The sequence below is a fragment of the Cebus imitator genome, unplaced genomic scaffold, assembly GCF_001604975.1.
Source record: "Cebus imitator isolate Cc_AM_T3 unplaced genomic scaffold, Cebus_imitator-1.0 Scaffold372, whole genome shotgun sequence".
Taxonomy (NCBI): Eukaryota; Metazoa; Chordata; class Mammalia; order Primates; family Cebidae; genus Cebus; species Cebus imitator.
This window is the reverse complement of record NW_016107687.1, coordinates 109,474-134,529: the sequence shown is the minus strand read 5'-3', so window position 1 is coordinate 134,529 and position 25,056 is coordinate 109,474. Positions and strand designations below refer to the sequence as shown.

Here is a 25,056-nt window from a genome sequence, read left to right as displayed (position 1 = left end):
GACTGATAGGCATAAGGCCGAAGGAGAGATCGAGGCAAGTTTTAGAGCAGGAGTGAAAGCTTTAGAGCAGGAATGAAAGAAAGTGAAGTATGCTTGGAAGAGGGCCAAGTGGGTGACTTGAGAGATTAAGTGTGCAGTTTGACCTTTTGACTTGGGGTTTTATATAGCGGCATGCTTCCTGGGTCTTGCATCCCTTCTCACCTGATTCGTCTCTTGGGGTGGGCATGTGCAGTGGCCTGCTAGTATTTGGAAGGGGCCAGCATGTGCAGTGTGTTTACTGGAGCTGTATGCATGCTCATTTGAGGTGTTCTTCCCTTACCACTCAGATGTTCCTGGAAGGTCATATTTCAGTTAAACTCATCCATGTTGCCTCTTAATGCATATGCTGGAGCGCAAGCAACCTACGCCTTGAGATCTTATTAGAGAGCTGCTGATCACCAGTTTCAGGTGTTTCTATTTATTGGGAAACTGCCTCTTATTATTTTAGGGAGACAACTGCCTGGCCATCACCTGATGGTCACCTAACATAACTGGTGTGTGTATCTTTTAGGGGAGGGGGCCTCTCCTGCCCTGCTCATACCTGACTAGCTGCCTGCTGTAACAAGGCGCCTGGAAACTGGACACTGCACTGTCACTTGCACATTTGTTCTTAGGTTGAACCCATGGTTCTAGAATCTTAAACATCTAGTAAAGGTAACAAACTTATTTGCAAAAGCAGGAAAAATTAAATGTTGTGGTCATATTGTACTTAAAGCTGGTAACTCAGAAGACACGGCTGTTTTTATTAAACCAACAATATTGAGCTAGTCTTATTTACCCAAGATTTACCCAAGTCATGTGAACTTTAAAAATATTTTGGGTTAGTTTCACTGTCTCTAAGACAGTCTTCCTTCCGTCAAGGTTCCATGACCCCCTGTGGAAACCAAAATCTGAAGATGCTCAAGTTCCACAGTACATACAAAAAGTCAGCCCACTATATTCTTGGAACCATCCAGTGGGTTCATTTTTGCCTGTTGCCCAGATAGAGCTGATTTATCAAGACAGGGGAATTGCAATAGAGAAAGAGTTTATTTCATGGAGAGCCAGCTGAATGGGAGACTGGAGTTTTATTTCTTCTCAAATCCACCTCCCTGAAAATTTGGAGGCTACGGTTTTTCAAGGATAGTTTGGCGGGCAAGGGAATGGATGCTGCTGATTGGTTGTGGATGCAATCATAGCTGTGTGGAAAATGATCCCTGTGCATTGAGTCCGCTTCTAGGTAGGGGCCATAGGACCTATTGAGTTAAGAGTCATGGGTCTGGTTAGGGCTGTTGGTGGTCAGAAACATAAAAGCTTGAAAAGACATCTCAAAAGGCCAATCTTAGGCTCTACAATACTGATGTAGGAGTAACTAGGGAAATTGTAAATCTTGTGATCTCCAGGATAATGGCTGGCAATTGATGTCAGTACCTTAGCAGAATTTGGGCTCTTCTCATCCTCCTAATTTGTTGGTCTTTCATTAGTTTTACATAGACAGTTTAGTTTTGGGGAATGGTTATTATTATTTAAACTATAAATCGTAATTATAATTATCTAATTATAATTACTGAAGTATTAAATTGTAATTTATAAATTATAATTATTACATTATTATAATCTAAGTTATTAAAATGTAATCTAAATTTCTCACAAAGTTAGCTTGGCTCAAGCCCCAGGAATGACTAAGGACAGTTTGGAGGTTAAAGGCAAGATGGGAGTTGGTTAGATCAGATCCCTTACACTGTCGTAGTTTTCTCAGTGTTATAATTTTTGCAAAGGTGGTTTAATTCTTGGGTTCTGCAACCTGCAGGTACTGTATTTTTGACCCATGGTTGGTTGAATCTGCAGATTCAGAACCTGTGGATATGGTGGGCCAGCTATGCTTAATTTACATAAACTTTCTTTAAGCCAATTAAATGGAGCTCTTTTATAAATTACCTTTGGCAAAATACCATCCTGAGATAGAAAAATATCACACAAATATAACACATGTATGTAAATACATAGGCAGATGTAAACAGATTATATAGCTCTCATTTTAAAATTTTAGTTGTGTGCCAGGTCTAAATACAAAACTCAATTATTTATTAAAAAATATAGCTAGATTCAAATTGTGTATCTGGCGAGATGGCTATGCTTCTTACTGATATTTATAATACTTAAGATTTTTTATTTGCCAATTTTCAAATTGTTGCCCCCGCTTTTTCTTCTTCTGATGAGGCTTCTTCCCTAAATTTGCATTTCTAAAGGGATGGCTCTTAGGTTAGACTAGGTAGAGCATTTATATCTCAAAGGCACAGGGCTAAGGCATCAGGCTTCATTCAGTACTATCATTTACTGAAACAAGGAAAGAACGGTGTAGGTAAAGGCCCAGTTAAAACAAGATGGCCAGGAAAAGCTTTTGAAATGCTTGGGTAAAGCTAGTGATGCAGGTTTAAGTCACTGCCTTCTCTATACTAAGAATTTCTAGTGATTCAGTTCTAATTCTCTTTCTGGTGCAGAGAGGGAGACAAATAGAGATTTCTTTTATAGATGTAAATTTCCCTTACAAAAAAGTCTAAAAATAACTGGTTAAAAATAGTCCTTATGCCAGTAAGGCATATTTTGGAAACTGATTTGGCTAGAAGGATCAAGAAGTCCTGGATCTTGTGCTCCAATGAGAATTCCGAATTCCTCAGCAAATTTCTGGGGGTTTTCCTTTGGGACAGAGAAACCTTTGCTTGATCTGAGGTCAAGATTTTGACCAAGGCATAAAGGTGGTTAAAGATATAGACCTGGTTGATGTGTGGGCCTAACTTTATAAACCATTTGTCTAGCTTTCATCTTTGGGTTGGGAAGGTAACTTAGTAAAAAGCTTAGTAGATTCAGAATAGGCAGAGGATGGGGTGGGGAGGTGCAGTCAGAGTTAAGTCAATCAACATGTAATTAAAAAAAAAATCAACTGCGTAAGCTTTTCATTTGTCTTTGGTAGGAAGTCTTTTGAGAGAGACAATTTTTGAGTCTTGTAGAAGCCTCTGCACACTAAAAAAACCCAAACAGAACTCTATTGTTTCCGAGGTATTTTGGATTTTTTCTTTTCTAATGTGCCTTGCAAATGAACAGTTTTATCACTGTGGCCACTATAACTCTTGAGTTACCTTTGATATGTTTCGCTCATTTCTCTAGAAAATCACAGGTTCTGAGCATAATTCTTATACGTAAAAGTCTAGTTTTTATATATAAAATTGGCAGACGTTCCAGATGGCAGAGTTCTAGACTCCTTGCCTGCAGATGAGCCCATGATTCACTGCCTTCTCAAACTTACCTAAGAGGCCTCCTACTAGCCCAGTATAATCTCTATCATGACTTACAGGCCCAGTCTTGATCAGAAATGTTCATAGTCAAGAGAACTCAAAACAAGTAGTCAAGCTTGTATCTGAGAAGGACCTACCAATGGTGACCTCCAAATGCACAGCAAAAAGCCATGGGCTCAAGGGGCTCAGTGGGACACTTACGCCTGTTACTCACTGCTCCTGTGGGTCATCATTGTGGGGTCTCCTTCAGATCCTCATTTCTAACACTAGAACTGTTAAAAGAACTTGAAACAAAATAAATTTAACAGAGCTTATTTAAGCAAAGAATGGTTTATGAATCGGGCAGCACTCAGAACCAGAAGAGGTTCAGAGAGTTCTGTGCTGAAGCATGTGTGCAGTGTACTTTTATAGCCTGGACACAGAAGTAAGATGAAGAAAATATATTTGGCAAGATCCTAGTTAGAGATTAGCTGATGGTTTCTGATTGGTTGAGGTTAAGTTTCATTATCCTGTTTACATTGAATTGGGTTTTGGTTTGCTTAATGTAGGAGCTCCATTCTACAGAGCTCAGGCTAATGGCTTCTTTCTGATTTGTTTTAATAGTAGTCATATTTCCCATCTCAAGGTGTGGCTGAAGCACATGTTTGTTGCCTATATCAGCCAAGTAGGATGGTTATGGGAAATTGTAGTATCATTTTTTTTAGCATTTACTCACACATATTTGTTTATGTTCTCTTCACTACAAGTAGAAGTTGTAGAAGTTAGAGTAGATGTTAAGTGAGAATCTGATAGGACTGCAGTGTATGCTGAATATTCTGTCCATTGTATTCATGTGGAAGCATGGTTTTTACTCTCAAGGTTCCATATATTATAATCAACACAAAAGTCTTTAGCCTACTTTACCACGTCATAACTGCTTAAATTGTTATTTTACCCAGTAGTTTTTGACCTGATGACATATTTAAGTTTCTCTGTTTCCTAGATGACTTTTCATCTGTGTCTGTTTTCTTCCTGAGGTAAAATCCAAAAATACGTATTATTTTTAAGCACATTTCTCATAAAGTCAATGATGGGAACTTCTTCAAATTTAGTTTATATGTTTGTTCTGCTTATACTTCCACCTCTATATGTTGCCTGTATGTATAATACCCTTTTCTTTTTTTGTCAGACCTCTGCTCTTTATTCCCATTCAGTGAATGGAGGGGAAACTACTACTATTTAATTTAAGTCTTAGTCACTTCATTCCTCTGTGTGTTTTCTCTCTACAGTTTTCTTATTTGCATATTGTTTTTGTGCCGCCCAAAACTAAAACTGGAGATAATCATTGAAGATGTTAAATACATGCATTGTAATTTTGAATATTATAAAGTAGAAGACCTATTGTATTTAATTGTATGCAAAACTCGTATTACTTTATTACACTGAACGTCTTCAGTGCATCACAAATCCCTTTTGGATGTTCAAATTCTCATTTAGCAATATTCCTTCAGAATTGACTTTGTTATAATAAAGTTTCACTTGTATTTTATAATGTAAATTTAGAGGCACTGTTATAGTCTCCAGTGTGTAGCAGTTAATGTTTAAAATTTCTTCCTACAGTGAGCTGTCACCATGTTTAATAAATTACAGTATTCATTAGCATAAATTACTTTGGGTGCCAAGTTAGCTATTGCACAGATGCTTGGTGTTATTTATAGATTTGTATCTAACCTTCACAAGTTGACTTGCTTTTGTTTTTCTATTCACTTGTCACCATGCAGTAGGCGGTAGCATAATTATTTAAGTGTCATATGTACAAAATAGTTTTCGGGAAGAGATCTGTTGAAACTCCTGAGAGGTAGGTGACTTAGACTTTTCTACCTTGAGCAATATAGTAAGATTATGCTCCCATAATTTAAGTAGGCATATTGCTTTGTCTTTATTTGAAGCTGATCCTTGTATATTAATCCCTTGGCATCCAAGGGGGATTGATTCCAGAACCCCCACAGATACTAAAATCCACAGATGCTCAAGTCCCTCATATAAAATGGTGTAGACTTTGCACATAACAAACGCATATCTTCCTGTATACGTTAAATCATCTTTAGATTATTTATAATACCAAATATGATGTAAATGCTATATAAATGGTTGTTATGCTTTGTTTTTAAAATTTGTATTATTTTGTGTTGTTAGCTTTTATTGTTTTGTTTTTTTCCCCCACATCTTTGCTTTCAAGTTGATTGAGTCCTTGAATACAGAACACATGGATACAGAGGGCTAACTGCACTACCTTTTTTCCCAATTGTGGTAAATGTAGGGGTTTCTTTAGCTGACAAAATTAAATGGAGCCAGCACCTTAATTGTTTCCCTCTGGAATTTTGAGCCGTCCAGACATACTTATGTCTTTGTGGGAGGGGTGAAGCAGATAATTAATTATTAACTTTATCTTAAATTGTTGATATTTACTTAACATCTTAGAGTCTTCTCTTAAACTTTTGTTTTAATGAGAACTTCAGTTTTAGTTACTAGTCAGATTCAGGAAGAATAATTCTATTTAATGTTCTTCTTTGAATTGTGGATACTCTATAAAGATATTGGAATACATCTTTGGGAGGAACAGACTGTCATTAAAGTCTTAAATGTCTACTTTGGTATTTTCTGGATTTGCTAATTATCTGACTTTCTAATTTAGTAATATTTAGATAAATGAAACCAGATTTATGAAATCATTAATGGATGAATCACTTCCAACTCAACAGGTTAAGCATTTTGGAAAATAATTTGTGAATATTTACATTTACAGTTTAAAAATTACTAGACACAAGATCTTACATTTTAGCCATTTTTCTTTTTTTTTTTTCCTTTTTCCTGTGAATACCTGTATCTCTAAGGACCATAGCCATTTTTCAATATCCTATGTCTCTGACATTGTTTTATTAAAAAAGATAAGATCTTATTTCTAATGTAAATTATATGAATTTCTGAAAATAAGGCTATATTAAATGTATCTTTCTAAAACCGAAAAAACTGTTACATTACAATGACTCCTCTAGGTCTTTGCAAAAGAGAGGGAACTTTTCTTTTTCAGTTTCCAATTAGTAAAGAGTTTAGACTGAATTATGAATAATTCATGGATGCTGCTGTAAACATCCATGTGCGAGTTTTTTTTCTTTTTTGTGAACATAAAGTTGTCACCTACTTTGGGTAAATACCAAAGAGCATGATTAATGGATCATATGGGAAGATTATGTTTAGTTTTGTAAGAAACCACCAAACTGTCTTTCAAAGTGGCTATAACATTTTGCATTCCTACTAGTAATGAATGAGAGTTCTGAGGCAGGAGAATAGCGGCTGGAGGCATGGAACCTAAGACTGATTGACACTGACTTCCTAGAACTGAGTCAAAAGGAAAACCCCAACTTTCCATGCCCAAGTAACAAAGGAACAGAGGTTACACCCTTTGTAACCCCGACACCCCAACCCCTCTACCACCTTCTGCATTGCAGATGAGAAATGGAAAGTACCTTTAATTGGTCCCCCTCCTGCAACCAATCAGACTGGTCACTGGCCTAGTCTTCATTCGCATAAGGGTGTAACTTTGTGACTTCAGCCTCTGATTGATCACCTTCCACCATCAATCGGACTGATTGTGGGCCACTACTTCATTTACATAGGGTGTAACCAGTGGGAAACCTCTAGTGGGTATTTACACTCCAGAAAATTCTGTAACCAGTGCTCTTGAGCCACTTGCTTGAGCCTGCTCCCATTCAGTGGAGTATACTTTTATTTCAATAAATCTATGCTTTTGTTACTTAATTCTTTTGTTGCTTTGTGCATTTTGTCCAATTCTTTGTTCAAAACACCAAGAACCAAGATGATTCATAGTCAAGACCTTCCACCAGTAACAGTTCCACATCCTCACCAGCATTTGTGATGTCAGTGTTCTGGTTTTTGGCCATTCCGATAGGTATGTAATGGTATCTCATTATTTTAATTTGCATTTCTCTGATGACATATGATGTGGATCATCTTTTCTGTATACCTTTGGTGAGATGTCAGTGAAGTTCTTTGGCCCATTTTTTAATAGGGTTTGTTTTTTTGAATTTTTTTTCATATATTTTGGATAGCAGTACTTTATCAGATATGTCATGCAAATATTTCCTGACAGTCTATGACTTCTCTTTTTATTCTTTTAACAGTGTCTTTTATAGAGCAGAAATTTTTTAATGTGAATGTCAGCCTATCACTTCTTTCATGGATTATGCCTTTGGTGTTATGTCTAAAAAGTTATTGCCTAGATTCTCTCTTATGTTCTAGAGTTTTATAGTTTTGTGTTTTATATGTAGGTGTGTGATCTATTTTGACTTAATTTTTGGGAAGGATAAAGTGTCTGTGTCTAGGTTAATTTTTTTGCATGCGAGTATCCAGGTGTTCCAGAATTATTTGTTGAAAAACTATCTTTATTCCATTGCATTGCCTTTGCTCCTTTATCAAAGATTGGTTGACTATATTTATATGGGTCTATTTCTGGGCTTTCTATTCTGTTCAGCTGATCTTTTTCTCTGTTCTTTTACCAATACCACACTGTCTAGATTATTGTAGCTTTAGAGTAAGTCTTGAAGTCAGATACTGTCAGTCTTTCACCTTTGTTCTTCAATATTCAATATTGTATTCTGGGTCTATTGCCTTTCTCTGTAAACCTTAAAATTAGTTTAACAGTATCCCCAAAGTAACCTGCTGGGATTTTGATTATTATTGAATCTAGATCAAGTTGAGAAGAACTGACATCTAGCTAATATTGAGTTTTCTTATTCATGCACATGAACTGTTTTTCAGTTTAATTAGTTCTTTTTGATGTCTTTGATCAGAGTTTTGTAGTTTTGCTCATATAGATCTTGTACATATTTTGTTAGATTTACACCTATTTCATCTTGGGAGGATGCTAATGTAGATGATATTGTGTTTAAAATTTTAAATTCCACTTGTTCCTTTATGACATAGCAAAGTAGTTGATTTTCATCTGTTAACCTTGCATCTTGCAACCTTGCTATGGTTGCTTATTGTTCCAGGAGTTTTTTTTTTTTTTNAAAAAAAAAAAAAAAGAAAAGAGAAGAAAAAATAAATGGAACCAATGAAAAGGGTGTGATCTAACCCCTGTCCAGATTCTTCTTGGCCTCTCTCTGCAGCGTTCCTTCCTCCAGAGTGAGGGGCAGGGCCCCTCTGAAATGAGGGTTCTGACTCACCATCAGGAAGTCGGGGAAGATTCGAGTCCTGCCCTGCACAGGTGAACCGAGGGCAGAAGCTCCAAGAGAGAGGTTCTGTTTCCTGATTCTAAAGAGCCGCAACATTATAACAAGGGCCATGGGAGTGAGAGCCAGGGGCGCAGATGAAAACATTTCTCTATCTCATATCACAGAAGAGCAAGAATGTTTACTATAGATGAAGTTCAATTTATCAATTTTTCCTTTCTTTCTTTCTTTCCTTCTTTCTTTTCTTCTTTTCTTTTTTTTTTTTTTTTTTTTTTTTTTTTGGTCAGTTGTTTTATTTTCTACATACATTGTCATATCATCCGTGAACAAAGTTTTATTTCTTCTTTCAACCTCTGTACTTTTTCTTTCTCTTCTTATTGTATTAGCTATGACTTCTAGTTTGATGTTGCAGTTGAGTGGTGAGAGAAGACAAAACATTCTTGCTTCATGGCTCATCTTAATGGGAATGCTTTGAGTTTCTCTCCATTAAGCATGGTGTTAACTGTAGGTGTTTCTATTTTTGTTTTGTATTAATAGATATTCTTTATCAAGTTGAGGAAATTTCCTTGTATTCCTAGTTTACTGAGAATTTTCTTCTTTTTTTTTTTTTTTTTTTTTTTTTGGGTTTTGAACTTTTTTTTTTTTTTTGGAGACAGAGTTTCCCTCTTGTATCGGCAGCTGGAGTGCAATGGCGCAATCTCGGCTCACTGCAAATTCCACCTCCTGGGTTCAAACGATTCTCCTGCCTCAGCCTCCCAAGTAGCTAGGATTAAAAGCGTGTACCACCACGCTTGGCTACTTATATATTTTTAGTAGAAACAGGGTTTCACCACATTGGCTCAGCTGGTCTCCAACTCCTATTCAGGCTGTGTCTTCTGTGAGTTTTGACAAGATTGTGTCTTTTGAAGAATTGATCTGTTTCATCAATGTTCCCCCCTTGGGAATCTTCATTTTTATGGTGAGCAAAAGTGAGACTTTCAAATGATTGCAAGTTTGAAAGAGATCATAATTTTTTTTTTAATCACATATAAAGAATAAGAACCAGTTAAGTAACAAGGATAATGGAAAATTTGATTCTGAGTTTTGACCTTTTACTTCCTTAGACACATTGTTTTCAGTTTTCTTTATATTCTTAGTACTCTGATAGCCATGTTTAAAGTTCTTTTTTTTAAAAAAATTAGTGTGTACATTCTCTTATTTTTAAAGAATAGCTTATTTGAAAACAGCATGGGATTGTTGCCTCTCAAACACGGACAGGTGAAAATTGGGAGTTCTGTAGGAAAGCAGAAGTGGAGAAGCTGTTGTGTTCTTGCCCTCTTTCCCTTCTCTTTCACTTATTATCCCCACCTAGGTTTGTATCTCTATAAATTCAGATCAATAGATGGGATTACAATTGAAAGATTATTGATTAATACAAGGGTGCTGGTACAAGAGTTTACCTTAGGCAAGTTTTATGGAAGACAGTAATAGATACTTTTGTCCATAAAAATTTTCCTATTTTGATTATGTAATCTCGATATTCATAATAATTTGTTAAGTATACATCAAGTGGACTGTTCCTGTCATCTAGAATGACCATCTATTTAATGAAGCCATGAAACAATTCGAGAACTTTCAGAAAACAAATGGGCAAAATGCTGTGTTGCTAAAGAATGTCCTGCCTTGTTCACCCTGTCCATTTTTAGATTAGTCTGGATGCTAGTGAAATACAGAAGTGTTTGCCACACAGGTGCAGTGTTTTGCAGCTGTTGGAAACATTCCCCCTCACCCACAAGCCTCTTTACTTTCTTCACATAAAATTACGCTGTGCTTAAACCATTAATGCTAGAAGATGGGATTTGAGAATTTGAATGTCTGTTTACAAAAAGATGTAATGTATAGAGAGAACTGCTCATTCAGGCAGCTGAGTGTAACTGTCTAGATGACTTAACTGTCCTTAAGATCACACTAGCTTTAAGGTCATGGAGTTTTAGATACAAGAGACTGCCTTTAAAACTGCTGTCTGTAGAATTGCTGCCCTCCAGACAGAACTTTCTGAGAACAGGGCTTATATATATTTATTTTTAAATCTCTTGTAACTAGCCTAATACCTGGACTTAGTAGGCACTTTATGTGTTTGCAAATATTTTATGTTGCAAGATGAGGCTAAATAAAAATATTGTTTAGATGTAGTATGGTACTAAATCAGAAATTATAATTTTTTTAAACTGATGCCATGTGGTATACTTTGTAGTAGTCATATAAACAGAGTGCCATGGCCTCAGAGAGAAGGGGAGTGAATAATTCCAAATCCATGGAACTCACTGGATACTTTATATTTTGATATATCATGGAAAATACTTCCCTAGACTACAATTGGAGAATTTGTTTTGAGGAGAATTTTTTCCTCATTTAAGAGACAATAGTGTGTTTTCCAACAGCAGTGTTTTTCCCCCATATCCCCATTTTTGTCATTTTTGATGCATTATATCAATATCATAAGCAGATTAATGATTCAAAATTGAAAAGTTTTAGAGCATGCTTTCTTTAAATAAAACCAATGTTTTATTTTCTATAGCTGTTATTTCTATGATGCAAGTTATATAGGCTTTGGAGTCAGATATAAATAGGTTTGAATCTCATATTTGTGAATCCCAACTTCTTAAACTGTGTTTACCTCAAGGAAACAACTTAATCTCAACATGTCTCAATATTTCTGTGTGTAAAAATAGAACTAATATCTACTCTAAATGGTAGTGTTATGAGGATGAAAGGAGTGTACCTTTTGAGTACATGGCAGCAGCATTATTCCTGGTGCATATTAGAAACTCAATAAACATAATTTCCTTTTTATTCAAAGGAGAGGGTTGTAGTGATCAAGACTATAGCACTTTTCTGGCATTGATGAAGCTGTTATTCTAGGAGACTGTAGTATGCCTTCAAGTTTCTATTTGTTCAGCATGTGCATAGCACCCAATATCTGCAAAGGCATTGAGATACATGGCGGTATTACAGTCTTGTTGGGGCTGGCGGTGAGGGGCCGAACCCAAATAGTGAAATCATAAAGGGTAGCAAATTACTGAGATTCTGAGAAGGGGGATTCTGAGAAGGAGGTCATGATAAACTGCAGTGATTAGGCATCCTTCATGGTTGTAGCATAGCTGTAAACTGAATCTTCAAGGCAGAATGGAGATGAAAAACATTCAGGCTTAAAGAAGACCACAAAGATCAAATGCTCAGTCTTCTGAGAGAATATTTTTATGTGCTGTAATTAACAGTGGTTCCAAGTATGCAGAACAAAAAAATTGTCATAGCAGACTGAAGCCGGCTGTGTTGATCCAAAGAAAGCTGTAGGAAAGCATCCCGAATGTACTATTGCCTGTTTTCCTGAGTCATAAATAGCAGATATTTATTCTCCAAATGCTTAGGACTCTTAAGCTAGCAAAGCATATACTTTGAAGTTTATAAACGTATAGATGTGTTTATAAGTTTTTCCTTTTTATCTGAGAATTCATAACAGTTGATAAATTTTATTTCTGTGTAAGAGAATGGAAAGCAGTTTACATTTGAGAAAAGATCAGTAAAACTAGTAACATTTTTGGAATTGGTAGGGGGTTAGGGGGAAGAAGGGATTTGGAGGAGAAGCATTGTGTGTTTATAAGCAGTTATCATAAAATAAGAATTTGTTCCTTGCAACAAAATGTGATTACAAACCATTGGAAGATTTTGAGGGTTCTAATGAAACATTTTAGGAATTTTGTTTTGCAGTTATTAGGATAGTTTAAAGGGACAAGAAGTCAAAATATTAAGGACATTTACAAAGAAAAGCTTGGTGTATTTGAGGCTTCAAATAATCTGAACTAAAGTATTGAAGTAATTTCCAAAAAAGCAATAGTGAGAGGCTGTTGAGAGTGTAGGGTTAAATAAAGGAGGACAACAAATCAAAAATGGCTTCAAGGTTGTGCCTTTAGGGGTTGGAAGAGTAAATTTTGAAGTACCATCTTGGCATTATCATTGCTCTAGGATATAGGATAGGGCTGTAATTCGTTCTCAGGTCCCTCCCTAGAAAAGTGACTGAATAATGAATGAAGTGGCAAATTTTTGGTGTGGGATGCTTTTGAAACAAGGTTTCTTCACTTTAGTTACCTAATTGGGAGAGGGTGTTGTATATTTTCACTAGGGGTAACAGTATATGTTGTTTCCATTAAAGACTAGGTAATCTGGATGAACTGGAAGATATTGGTGTGTTTTTAGAAATACTGAAATGATTTGGGGAAAGAAAAAATGTATAAAGATACTTTGAAAACTTTGAGGGCTTTTAATTTGTTGGAGTTGCTGTTTTTGGATGGTGTTTCCTTGTAAAAACTTAACCCCAAGGATATGTTTTACTTCTGCGGTTGTTAATAGGTCTCTGTTCATTTAATAGGTGGCGATTATGATAAGCATTTGGGGAAAAAAATTTTAACAGAAGGTTTGTTGGGCACAAAGTATCCTCTTGGCTGTTTTAGGTATGTTGTACTCTCAGGTATTTTAGACTACAAGGCAAGAGGCAGAAGTCTAGAAGGATACTAGGGGCAGAGCGATATTTTCAGTAAAATTGTTTTTTCCCTCTTCAGCTTTCTCTGTGTTATCCTATCTTTCTCCCTCCCCAGTAGCTCAGAACATAACTTCCTCCAGCTTCCCGCAGAATTTAACACTTTTGCTTCAGTGTTAACACACAAAGTGAAATGAAGAGGAGTGCCTAGATTGCACAGCCAGCATTTTTCAAGCACTAACTGTATGTATAGAACTATGCTTGGTTCTGGGCATACGCATGCGAATAACACAGAGTCCCTGTCCTGAGAAACCCACAGTAGAGCAGCCTGGTGAACATTCATAATTTACAGTTATGCTTTTATGGAGCCACTCAAAGAACTGATTTTCCATTTGATAGTCTTGACAAAAAGTAATTTTGTGTATAATCAAAAAGCAATACTAGCATAGCTTTTCTTCATTGTTTTTGGAACTGCACACTTTTATATTTTTAAGAATTGTTTTTATAAAGAGCAAATAAAATACCTTTTATACTTAGTATTGTTTGGCTAATTTATTGTCATTTTCTTGGCCAAATGATAAGGCACTTTTTGGTAGTATATTGAGCTAAGTATAGCTGTTCAATGTTTACATTGAAAAAATAATATTATTAAAAAGGATGTCTTTTTAGTACGTGTGTTCTGATCCTTAACATTTTATTTAATCTTGAAGCTGTATTATTTCTTCTTGATTCCCCTTTTGAGTACTTTTGATTTTCCGTAGTATCTTTCAAAACTTTTTCTTTCCCGACATTGAAATCCTTTTGATGTATAGAGAAATGTTGAAAAATCCATTAGCAAAATCCCTTATGATGATAACAGGATACATTTTTTTTTCCCTAGCTTTTTTATTGTACCTTGTTAAGCTGGTCTCACTTGAACTTTCTTAGAATCAGACAGTTCCTGGTTCCTATGGGACTTCCTGTTTTCTCAACTAAAAATAGAAAAGCATCTCAGAAAGGAAACCTGGTCAGTGTGAACTACTTTGTAAAATCAGTTAGTTTTAGTTAGTCTTAGTTGTGACCTGGATTATACAAATACATAGTCTGTGTAGAATATAAAAGTTTATAGGTATCTGAAAGCTTTGAATATTTTTGCATGTAATATTAAAATAAACAAAATGATAAGGAGAAGATTCTGAGTAAAAACCCTGAGAGGTGCTACATATTCAGCCATAAAAATTTTTGTATCTTAATTTAGAGGTGAAGGAAGGGGACAAGGGTTGGATGGAAAGTGGTAAATCCTTTCCTTTTTATGCAGTATTTTACTGGAAATTTGGAATTGTTTAATATTGAGACTTAGTTACTTTGATCTGTATTTTTTTTCTTGCCACTTTTCCAGATGGTAGTAGGATTAGAAGGTGAATTTAAAAAAAAGATCATTAGAAGTCAGAATTCTAAATGAATTACTCAGTTTTAAAGCATTTTGTAGATTTCTTGTAGTAGTTAACTGCTTGTTTATATTTTGAAGAGAAATCAAGTTAAGGTGGAAGCAAATCATATAGTCATTAACAATAATAATAATAGTGTATATTGAGTGCATATTAAGTGCTTGACATGGTGTCAAACATTGTCTCATTTAATCCTGAAAACTACTGTATAAGGTAGGTATCATTGTTACCCATACTCCATTAAAGAAGAAACTGCAATTTAGAGTAGCTAATTAGATGTTAGTTCAAGGAGACATTGCTAATAAGTGGTAGAGGTGGAGCTGGTACTTGAACTCAGTTTCTGTGACACCAGAACACCTGATTTCAATGATTATGAGGAAAACCACTAATTCAAAGTGAGAATGATAAGTATAATAAATCTGAAAAATTACTTCCTCAACCTTTATTATCACTAGTTTGTTTACATTTGGTTTGCATATTTATACCCAATTTCAGCAGAGTACATGCTGGCAGTTCAGAGAGTTTGTTTGGGGGATTTTAATTCTTAAGTGATGCTAATACTTCCCTTTTTTTCTTTCCTTGATAGTAGAGAACCCCTTTGGTGAAACATTTGGAAAAATACAAGTAAGTAAAAGATGAGTACTGATAATTTTGTGTCACGTTTTATATGATGGAAGTATGGGATGACTACCAACTAAAAAAATAGCAATTTTAAAGTCATTCTAGTCTGAAACAATAGGTTTTATCAACTAAAAAAAAAATAGTAATTTTAAGGTTATTTTATTATAAAACAACAGGTTTTCTTATTTTGAATATTCCCTACTGTAGTATAATTAAATCTGACACAGATTTTCTCCTAAGAGCTGAAGTGTTTATCACTTTACTGTAAAAGACAACTGCCAAGTAAATGAGAGTGGCATATCATCAGTGGATCTGATCTTACACTTAAAAGCATGCCTGTTGCCTTCAGTTGTTAGATACCTTAGAGTTTTTGTCCGTTTTTCCCTCATTTTACCTCTTTGGATCTTCCCCATATTGGAATGCCTATTTGACCATCAAAAGAACTTAGAAAGGAAGCATATCCTTCAGGCTATTTCTTTTGTTTTTTAAAGAGTTCTTTAATACTAAATTTAACCTAAATTTTACTTAAATAAAAATATTTTTCACTTACCCATCATTGCAGGGATGTCAGAGATTATGATGTTTAAGCTTGTAATTAGTTGTTTATTTATTATAGGAACTGTTGTATAAACCTGTATAGAAAACATAATTTGTTGTACTGAAGGATGTGTAATGTGTAATCACACCCATAGAATATTACTTTCTATTGTTAAAGTGGAACTCTGAAATTATTAGTAATATTCTGTTGTGGTGATACTTGTTTAAAACAAAGTTGACTTTTCAGTTGCATTATTAAGTATAACACTGCTACAGTGTCATGATTTAAATTTGGTGTATATATATATGTGTGTGTATATATATTTGGTGTGTGTGTATACATATATAAATATATATACATATACTGAACATTGGAAATAGAACACTCTTTTCTTCTGCTTAATTTTTCCCGTGGAGGAAGCTGAAGTTCTGAACTTCTGAATAATGGTAATAATTATAATGAAGACAATGGTTGTTTACTTATATTAAATGTTCATTCTGTACAAGGCCCCATGCCAAGTTGTATTAGTCTGTTCTTATGCTGCTAATAAAGACATACCAAGATTGGGTAATTTATAAAGGAAAGAGGTTTAATTGACTCACAGTTCCACATGACTGGGGAGGCCTCACAATCAAAACAGAAGGTGAAAGTCATGTCTTACATGGTGGCAGGCAAAAGAGCATATGCAGGGCAAATCCCCTTTATAAAACCATCAGCTCTCATGAGACTTATTGACTATCCTTCATGGGAGTAGCATGGAGGAAAAAAACCCACCTCATGATTCACTTACCTCCCACAACATGTGAGGTTTATTGAATTCAAGATTTGGGTGGGGACACAGAGCCAAACCATATCACAAGTGTTAAAATTCATTATGATTTAATCAAACGCATAATGCAGACAGTTGAAAATATCCTTGAAGAGAAAATTGGCTGAGGATTGAAGAGGAAAATATTTAATGGTGACAATGTATGAGAAAATTGGATAGAGTCACCCTATAGATTTTTCTCCCTCCAAAATGAAAAACAATAATCTGGGCCTTACTAAAACACACAATTAGAAAGTTACTAATTCAAATTATAAAATTGCCTTTATTTAATGAAAGATTATTTAAAAGCTTATTTTATGTATTTACTTGTGAAACTCTAACTAGTTTGCAGAATGATTAGGGAAGCCCGTAGTTAAACATTAAGCTGCAATATTAGGAGACAATCTGAAAAGCAGTCAAAATGGAAGAGAGTATAATCAAACTGTAAACCAGTAACTATAAAAGTTGATTTGCATACTTTTCAGATTTACTGCTAGTTTAATGTACTGGTATTAAAGATAATTGAACCAAAACCATTCTATTTCTTTCTCAAAATGTATTCATTCACTTAACAACATATATCATCATGCCACTGCACTCTACTACAGCCTGGGTGACAGAGCAAGACTGTAAATATAGATAGATAGATAGATAGATAGATAGATAGATAGATAGATAGATGAATAAAGTAAGTAAATAGTATGTATCATAAATACCTACTTAAATTATAATTTAGTCAGTCATTTAGGTAGCAGTTGAGGCTCTTCTAGTATATAGATGGTCATTTAAACTCTGTTTGTTTATTTTATTTTATTTTTTTTGAGACAAGATCTCACTTCATCACCCAGGCTGGAGTGCAGTGGCATGATCACGACTCACTGTGGCCTCAACCTCCTGGGCTCAAGTGATCCTCCCACCTCAGTCTCCCGAGGAGCTGGGACTACAGGTGTGCACCACCATACTTGGGTGATTTTTGTATTTTTTGTAGAGACAAGGTTTTGCCACATTGCCCAGGCTGGTCTTAAATTCCTGAGCTCAAGCAGTCCTCCTGCCTCAGCTTCCCAAAGTGTTGGGATTACAGGTGTGGGCCCCCACACCGGCCTTAAATAAATTTTTATTGGAAAGATAATTCTTGTAAAAAACTATAGTTGAGCTTTCTGAGTTCTTATTTGTATGAGAATGTAACAATATGTACGTCATTCAGTATGAGATCAGTTCTATCTGGTTAAGTTTTGTTACTTCTACTTATCTTGTCCAGTGTTTAATATCTGTGAGTCAAAAACTGAAGTTTATTTCTAGGTCCCTCTTAAGTTTATTAAAGATGTAATCACAGAGGACAGAAGCCAAATGTTTAAATTTTGTTTTGTTTTTGAAAGAGAAGTGAGGAAGAACATGATAGGACATATAAAACAAAAAGGAAATCAGTATCTTTTCCAGATGAGAGGAAAGAAACACAAAACTTTCAGTTGCTTTAATCCCAAAGCTTAACTAGATTCACCTTGGTTTTATGTGTTACATCCATAAACTACACTATTATTGGAACACCTACTCATCCTGTTATGTTGAAGATATTTATTACAAATGATTTCATGGCTTAATGTATCACAAATGCTTAGGCTTTAGAAACCTGAGTTTCAGCCCCTACTCTTACTTTTTGATGTCTGATTTTTGCGGTTTGAATTTTTGATCTTATGTGAAGATAAGGACTGGCTTGATTCAGAATCTGATTGAGATAAAGTTGAGGCAAAAAGGCATATATAGGAAGGCAAGTAGTAAACTGAAGGAATAAGTAACTTATCTCAGTCAACCATCTGACATAAAACTAGGGACTCTGGTGATAGGATCTTGGCGCTTTTGATGAGTTTTCTTCTTAGTGTCACTGCTTAAAGCTGCAGTGACAAAAGCATGCCACCCATATTGTGCAAGCTTGTTCTCTTCTGTCTCTGAACATACAGCACAAAATAAATGGATGAGGTTGCATGTTATTAGACATATAAGTATTACTTTTCTGGCCTTTTATATCTTGCTTCAATTTGCACCATGATCCTATTCATCCAGTAATTCTGTTTTGTTGGAAACTTTAGGAAGAAAGAAAATAATAAAGACGGAGCCCCCTGATGAATCATGAATTTTAGATAGTATGATAAGTTATTACCCCCTCCACAGCCTACCCTCCTCCATCATTTATATTGATCCTTCTTGGTTATAATTGCTCTTAAATTGGGGGTCTTTTTGCTTTAGACTATTTGGCAGGTGCTTAGGGTATACCATTTCAATAATTCTCTATGTTAACTCTTTTCATACAATTATTCCTGCTTCTGGGCCAGCCTCTACATTCTGGTTCAGGTAGTATTTCTGATGTACAAGTCTAATTTACTCTCCTGCTAAATTTTCAGAATGAAGTCAAACTCTCTGTTTTGCTATCCAAGGTTGTCTGGTAGTTAACTACTTTTCTAATAGTTTGCTGTATCAAACTAGGCTACTGGTTATGTAAGAAATATAACCAATGCTTTCATTCCTTCGTGCCCTTGCTCAGGGTCTTCCTTTTGCCTAGAATGCTGATCTGTTATTTTTTCCTTTGAAATCAGACTGAAATATTCTGTTCCATAAATTCTCTTCCCTCTTCCTTCCTCCTTCTGTATTTACAGAAGGAGGAAGGAAGAGAATCTTCTGTATTATTCTGCAGTTGTTATATAACATTTACTATGTTTTTTGCCCTTGAGAACAGGAACCATGTTGTTCACTGGATCTCTCACTTGGCTGAGAGAACAGTTCTTGACTCCTAGTAGATGTTTATTGAATGTTTGTTTCATTTTAATGGTTCATATGTTTATACAGGGGCACCTTGGGAACCCAGGAGAGAACTGAATATCAGTCAACGTGCCAAAACTCATTCCCTTAGTTTTATGTGGTTGAGTCAGATTAAAGCAAAACATGAAGGGCAGCCTTGATGAAGAAAACAGTCTCATATGAACAATTTACATAAGCATGCATTGTATAGAGGGGGATTGGGAACTTTGCTTTGGTGGTTGATGGAGTTTATTGTCTGTGAGACCTTTTTTACCACTAGCCTTATGCCAATTTTTAAATCATTCTCCAGAAAGTGAAATATTTAGAGTAATAATTTAGAGTCTTAGATTAAGATTTCTTAAAAATACGGTACCCATTATTTAAATATGAATTTGTCTTTCAGATAATGTAGCTTCTATGATTTTTAATTTACTGGTTTTTTGAATAAGAATTATTTGGTGTGTTTTTTTTCCTTGGAATTGGGTATTTCATAATCACTTCTTTTAATTTTAGGAAAGTGAAAAAAATCTTATGATGAACACATTATATAAGCTTCATGATCGATTGGCACAGCTTGCAGGTAATTGTTTTAACTTTCATAGTCACTAAAAATGTTTTGAAAAAATTAGTTGTATATGTTGCATTTTATTAGCAGAATTTTTTTTTTCAAATCCAGTGTTATGTTTGTGGAATATTTTTCTTTAGAAGTTTTTATTACCTATACAGAGTGATTTTTGATTTTTAAATATGCATTTAATCAAGGCTTTTTTCCTGCCTGCCATCTGTATTAGATAGGTAATATATGTATATTATATGTTACATATTTAAAGTTGATCAAATTTCTTTATTGCATTAATAGTAAACAAAAATCCTGAGGATTTAGGGAATTAGGGAAGCAGTGAATTAACTAAAATCTTGGATTAAATATACAAATACAGGTTTTCTTTTGTTGGTTGTATAGGTATCATTCCCTTGGATAAAGTAAATTTATTCTGCAATTTTCTTTACTGATTCATTGCATTTTCATCATATTCTGCTCTTAGTAATTCTGAGAGCTCTAAGGTAGCCAACTTGTCTGAAATTGGAATAGTTTGTTGTAGATGAATTGGTGTCAAGCTTAGCACATATAAATTAGAGTAGCAGCTTCTCTATTACCTTTTAACTTTTTTTACATATAATCTGAAAGGAGAGACTTGAATTCTTATAAGCAGTTATAAGAAAAGAAAAATGTAGTTTTCAAACTTTTCTATTTAGCAGATCTTTTATGTAAAGATTATTGGTAGAAGCCTATAGGTAAATATGGAACTTCTCTGGTTGAATGGAGGTATTTAGGATCCTGAGAGTTTCCTATCCTCTCACCTACCTTTGTTTTTTCCATTGGGTTCTTAATTCCTATCAGTTTTTTAGGCATATAATTCTGTATTATATCACTAAAAGCATTCTTTGCTTGATTGACTGTCATTGATACACTATAAGCTAATTATATTTATTTGGTATGCTGTAGCACCCAGAGATAAGTTAAGTATATGCTAGTTATGCTAGCCAGGGATGTTGCTGTCACAAGCTTCTACAGCTATCTCTATAGCATTGTTTTATGAAGTATGGTTCATGGCCCGCTAAATCAGGATAATCTGGTGTGCTTTTAAAGATATGGATTCCTTCCTCTTGAGCAAGGGTCAGCAAGCTTTTTTTTCTGTGACGGGCCAGATAGTGGATATTTTAGGCTTTGTAGGTTAGACTGCCTCTGTCATAACTACTCAATTCCGTTATACCATGAAAGCAGCCATAAATACTACATAAGTAAATGAGCTTGGCTGTATTCCAATAAAACTTCACTTTTAAAAACCAGCAGTAGGCCAGATTTGACCTGTGGACTGTAATTTGCAGAACTCTGCTCTAACTCTGTGGGATCTGAATCTCCGAGGATACACTAATAAGCTTTCAAGACTTGTTCATCTAATAGGTACTTCTCCCCTTTTTTTGACATTAAAATCATATTACTTGAACAAAACTGAAATAAGAACATGGCTACTTTTCTTTTAGAAACATTTGCCAAGGATTTTACTTCAATTATTCTACTTTCATGTTAACAAAAGTTTTTTAACTACTTGAAACACACAGGGAAAGAAAAACATGACAATTGGAGTTCAATATGAGGATAATTTCTTTCTGATAACCGCTTATAGCCTAAAGAATAAGCTCTGAATTCTCTTATCAACAATTAAAAGAAAAATGTAGTTTTCCAAAGGTTTATATATAGCACATTCCTTTGTAGAAACCAGATCATAGGTAGTAACTTGTACCTGATTTCCCGGTTGATCTGTTATAACAATTTTTTTATAAAGATTTTTTTTGAGACATGATCTTATTCCGTTACTCAGGCTGGAGTGCAGTAGGGTGATCACAGCTCACTGCAGCTTCAAATTCCTGGAGTCAAGCTGTCCTCTTTTCTCTGCTTCCCGAGTAATTGGGACTATAGACATACACCACCACACCTGGCTATGTTACAACAGTTTTTAAGGCATGCACACCCTTTGCTAAAGATAGGATTAGTTATACTTTGAAAATGGACAAGCTTTAATACATTAATAAATTTGAACTTATTTGAACCCTTAAATGAATGATTAGCTTTAATAATAGATATATAAATTACTCTAGCACAGTGAATTTGCTGAATTTTTTCCCTTTTGGGAATAATACATATTTCTGGAAGGCATCTTGTGTGACAAGATCTGTGGATAGGCATCAGTGTGACATAGTTCCTATACCAGCTTATCATTTAGTTGGGAATAGAAGAGGAAGATATGTTTCTATTTGGACTGAAATGCATTTAAAAGTTGTAGTTAATGTAAGTTGTGGTAACTAAAACATTCTGTAGTTGTTTGTTTATACTCTTACTGGAATTTCTTCTAGAAAGTATAAATAATATTGTTCATTTTCTTTACTGATTGTAATAATATAACTGTAATTGTATAATATATAAAATATTTGAATTAATCATGTTTGTTTTCTTCTGTTTAACAGAGTACTGATTCAAAATTAATAATATGCTACTCTTTCCAGGAGATCATGAATGTGGCAGTTCTAGTCAAAGAACGCTTTCTGTTCAAGAGGCAGCTGCATATTTAAAAGTAAGCAATGAAATTAGAATTTTAATAGCTATATTTTAAAAAATTATTTAAATAATTGCTACTTATAAGAATCATATATTTGATTATTTTAATTGTATTGTTAAAAAGCTTGGGCCTGCTGTTTGGTGTAATGTAAGCAGTTACAAGAAAGTGAAATTGCTTAGTATTTTTTTAGTTTGTTTTAGAACATTCTCTATGAGAGAATGCAAATTAATTTGGAAAGAGTACAAAAAAACATTGGTCAGAGGGAAATTGAGATAGGTGAGTGGTAGCATGTAAGAAAGCAGGTAAGCATCTAACCATTTATTTAAAATCTTCTGATCCAGGTCAGTTTCATCTCAGAATACTAAGGTAACTTGCTGTTGAATTTTCTAAACTACGGTAAATAATTTCTGGAAAATCTTAATAAAAAGAAAGGTACTAGAACACTAAAGATGCATAAATGTCGTTCTGATTTCTCAGAAGTGGAAAGTGGAATTTGAAAACCATACAGGAAAGCTTGCTGTCAGTCCAGTTCCATAAAGACATATATATATTTTAATACGTGGTAATTTATTGATTCCCCAAACTCTTTTTTTTTTTTTTTTTTGAGACGGAGTCTTGCTCTGTCGCCAGGTTGGAGTGCAGTGGTGCAATCACGGCTCACTGCAACCTCCGCCTCCTGGGTTCAAGTGATTCTTCCGCCTCAGCCTCCCAAGTAGCTGGGACTACAGGCGCGTGCCACCACGCCCGGCTAATTTTTTTGTATTTTTAGTAGAGACGGGGTTTCACCGTGTTGGCCAGGATAGTCTCGATCTCTTGACCTCGTGATCCGCCTGCCTTGGCCTCCCAAAGTGCTGGGATTACCGGCGTGAGCCGCCACGCCCGGCCTCCATAAGGATATTTTCATAAAGATCTGCATTATTGCAAATGGAAATGTGGATCCCTGGAAGCTGGCTGCCATTTGAATGTAGACAAGTCATGCCATACAAATTTCATGCCTCCCTAACCCCTTGTCAAAATTGTGGTAAAAAATATATAACATGAAATCTATTAACACATTTTTAAGTATACAGTACAGTATTGTTAACTATATGTGCATTGTCTTACAGCAAATCTCTAGAAATTTTCATCTTGTATGACTGAAACTCTGTACCCATTGCACAGCAGGTTGCCATTTTCCTCTGCCCCAAATCCCTGGCAATCATAATTTTACTTTCTCCCTCCATCAGTGTGATGAACAGATAACTCATATAAGTTGAATCCTGCAATTATTGTCCTATGACCAGCTTATTTCCCCTAGCATAATGTCTTCAAGTTTCATCCATATTGTAACGTGGCAGTATTTCCTTCATTTTTAAAGGCTGAATAGCATTTCATTGTATGTATACACGTATTTTCTTTATCCAGTAATGTTGATGGGCTTTTAGTTTGTTTCATCCTCTTGGCTATTGTGAATAATGCATCAATGAACATGGTAATGCAAATACTTATTTAGATTCTACTTTCAGTTCTCCTAGACAAATACCTAGAAGTAGGATTGATAGATAATATGGTAGTTGAACTTTCTATTTTTTGAGGAACCTCCATACTGTTTTTTTATACTGACTGCGTCATTTTACATTCCCTCTAATAGTATAGTAGGATTCCAGTTTTTCCACATCCTCAACACTTACTTGCCTTGTAGCTCACTGTGTTTTTGATTTGCATTTCCTTGATGATTCTGATGTTGAGCATCTTTTCATATACCATTTATTTACATATACATCTATGTGTATATATAGCATATATACAGCATATATGTAAAATACACTATCTGTTGGCCATTTGTATATCCTCTTTGGAGTAGTGCTATTCAAGTTCTTTGCTGATTTTTAAATTGGGTTATTAATTTTGTTATTGAATTGTGGGGTTTCTTATGTATTTTATGTATTAACCCCCTGTCAGATATATGGTTTGCAAATATTTTCTCCCATCCTGTAGGTTCCTTTTTCATTCTGTACACTGTTTTCTTTATTGCACATATGCTTTTTAGTTTGTTGTAATCCTACTTGTTGATTTTTGCTTTTGTTGTCTATATTTTTGGTGTCATGTCCAAGAAATTATTGCCTGTATCAATGTCAAGAAGCTTTCTTCTGTGTTTTCTTCAAGGAGCTTTATAGTTTTAGGTCTTACATTTAAGTATTTAATCCATTTGGAGTTGATTTTTGTATATGGTATAAGATAAAGCACCAGTTTCATTCTTTGGCATGAGGAAATCCAGTTTACCTAGCACCATTTATTGAAGAGATTCTTTTCTCCATTGTGTAGTCTGGCACCCTTGTAGAAGATTGTTTGATCATACATCAGTGGCTTTATTTCTGGTTCTCTATTTTATTCCACTGGTCCATTTATGTCTGTTTTGATGCCAGTACCATACTGTTTTGATTACTGTAGTTTTGTCATGTGTTTTAATGACAGTGTGAGGCCTCTAACTTTTTTTTCCTCAAGATTGTTTTGGCTCTTTGGGGTCCTTTGTGGTTCCATATGGGTATTAGGATTATGTCTTCTATTTCTGCAAACAATGCTATTGGGGGTTTGGTATGGATTGCATTTAATCTGTATTGCTTTGAGTGGTATAGTAATTTGAGTAATATTAAGTCTTCTAATTCATGAACGTGAGATATCTATTTGTGTGTTTTATTTCATTCTGCTTTTTTTTTTTTTT

At 34.8% G+C, this 25,056-nt stretch overlaps 1 protein-coding gene across 1 annotated transcript in view; it reads left to right on the top strand.

Moving 5' to 3' along the window:
• LEMD3 (LEM domain containing 3) overlaps positions 1-25,056 on the top strand; it is a 74,689-nt gene that overhangs the window by 24,233 nt on the left and 25,400 nt on the right. Inside the window, exons 2-4 of the mRNA XM_017507299.2 lie at positions 15,069-15,106; positions 19,753-19,819; positions 22,303-22,370. Of these exons, the coding sequence (XP_017362788.1) occupies positions 15,069-15,106; positions 19,753-19,819; positions 22,303-22,370 (173 nt within the window). The remainder of the gene's footprint in view (positions 1-15,068; positions 15,107-19,752; positions 19,820-22,302; positions 22,371-25,056) is intronic.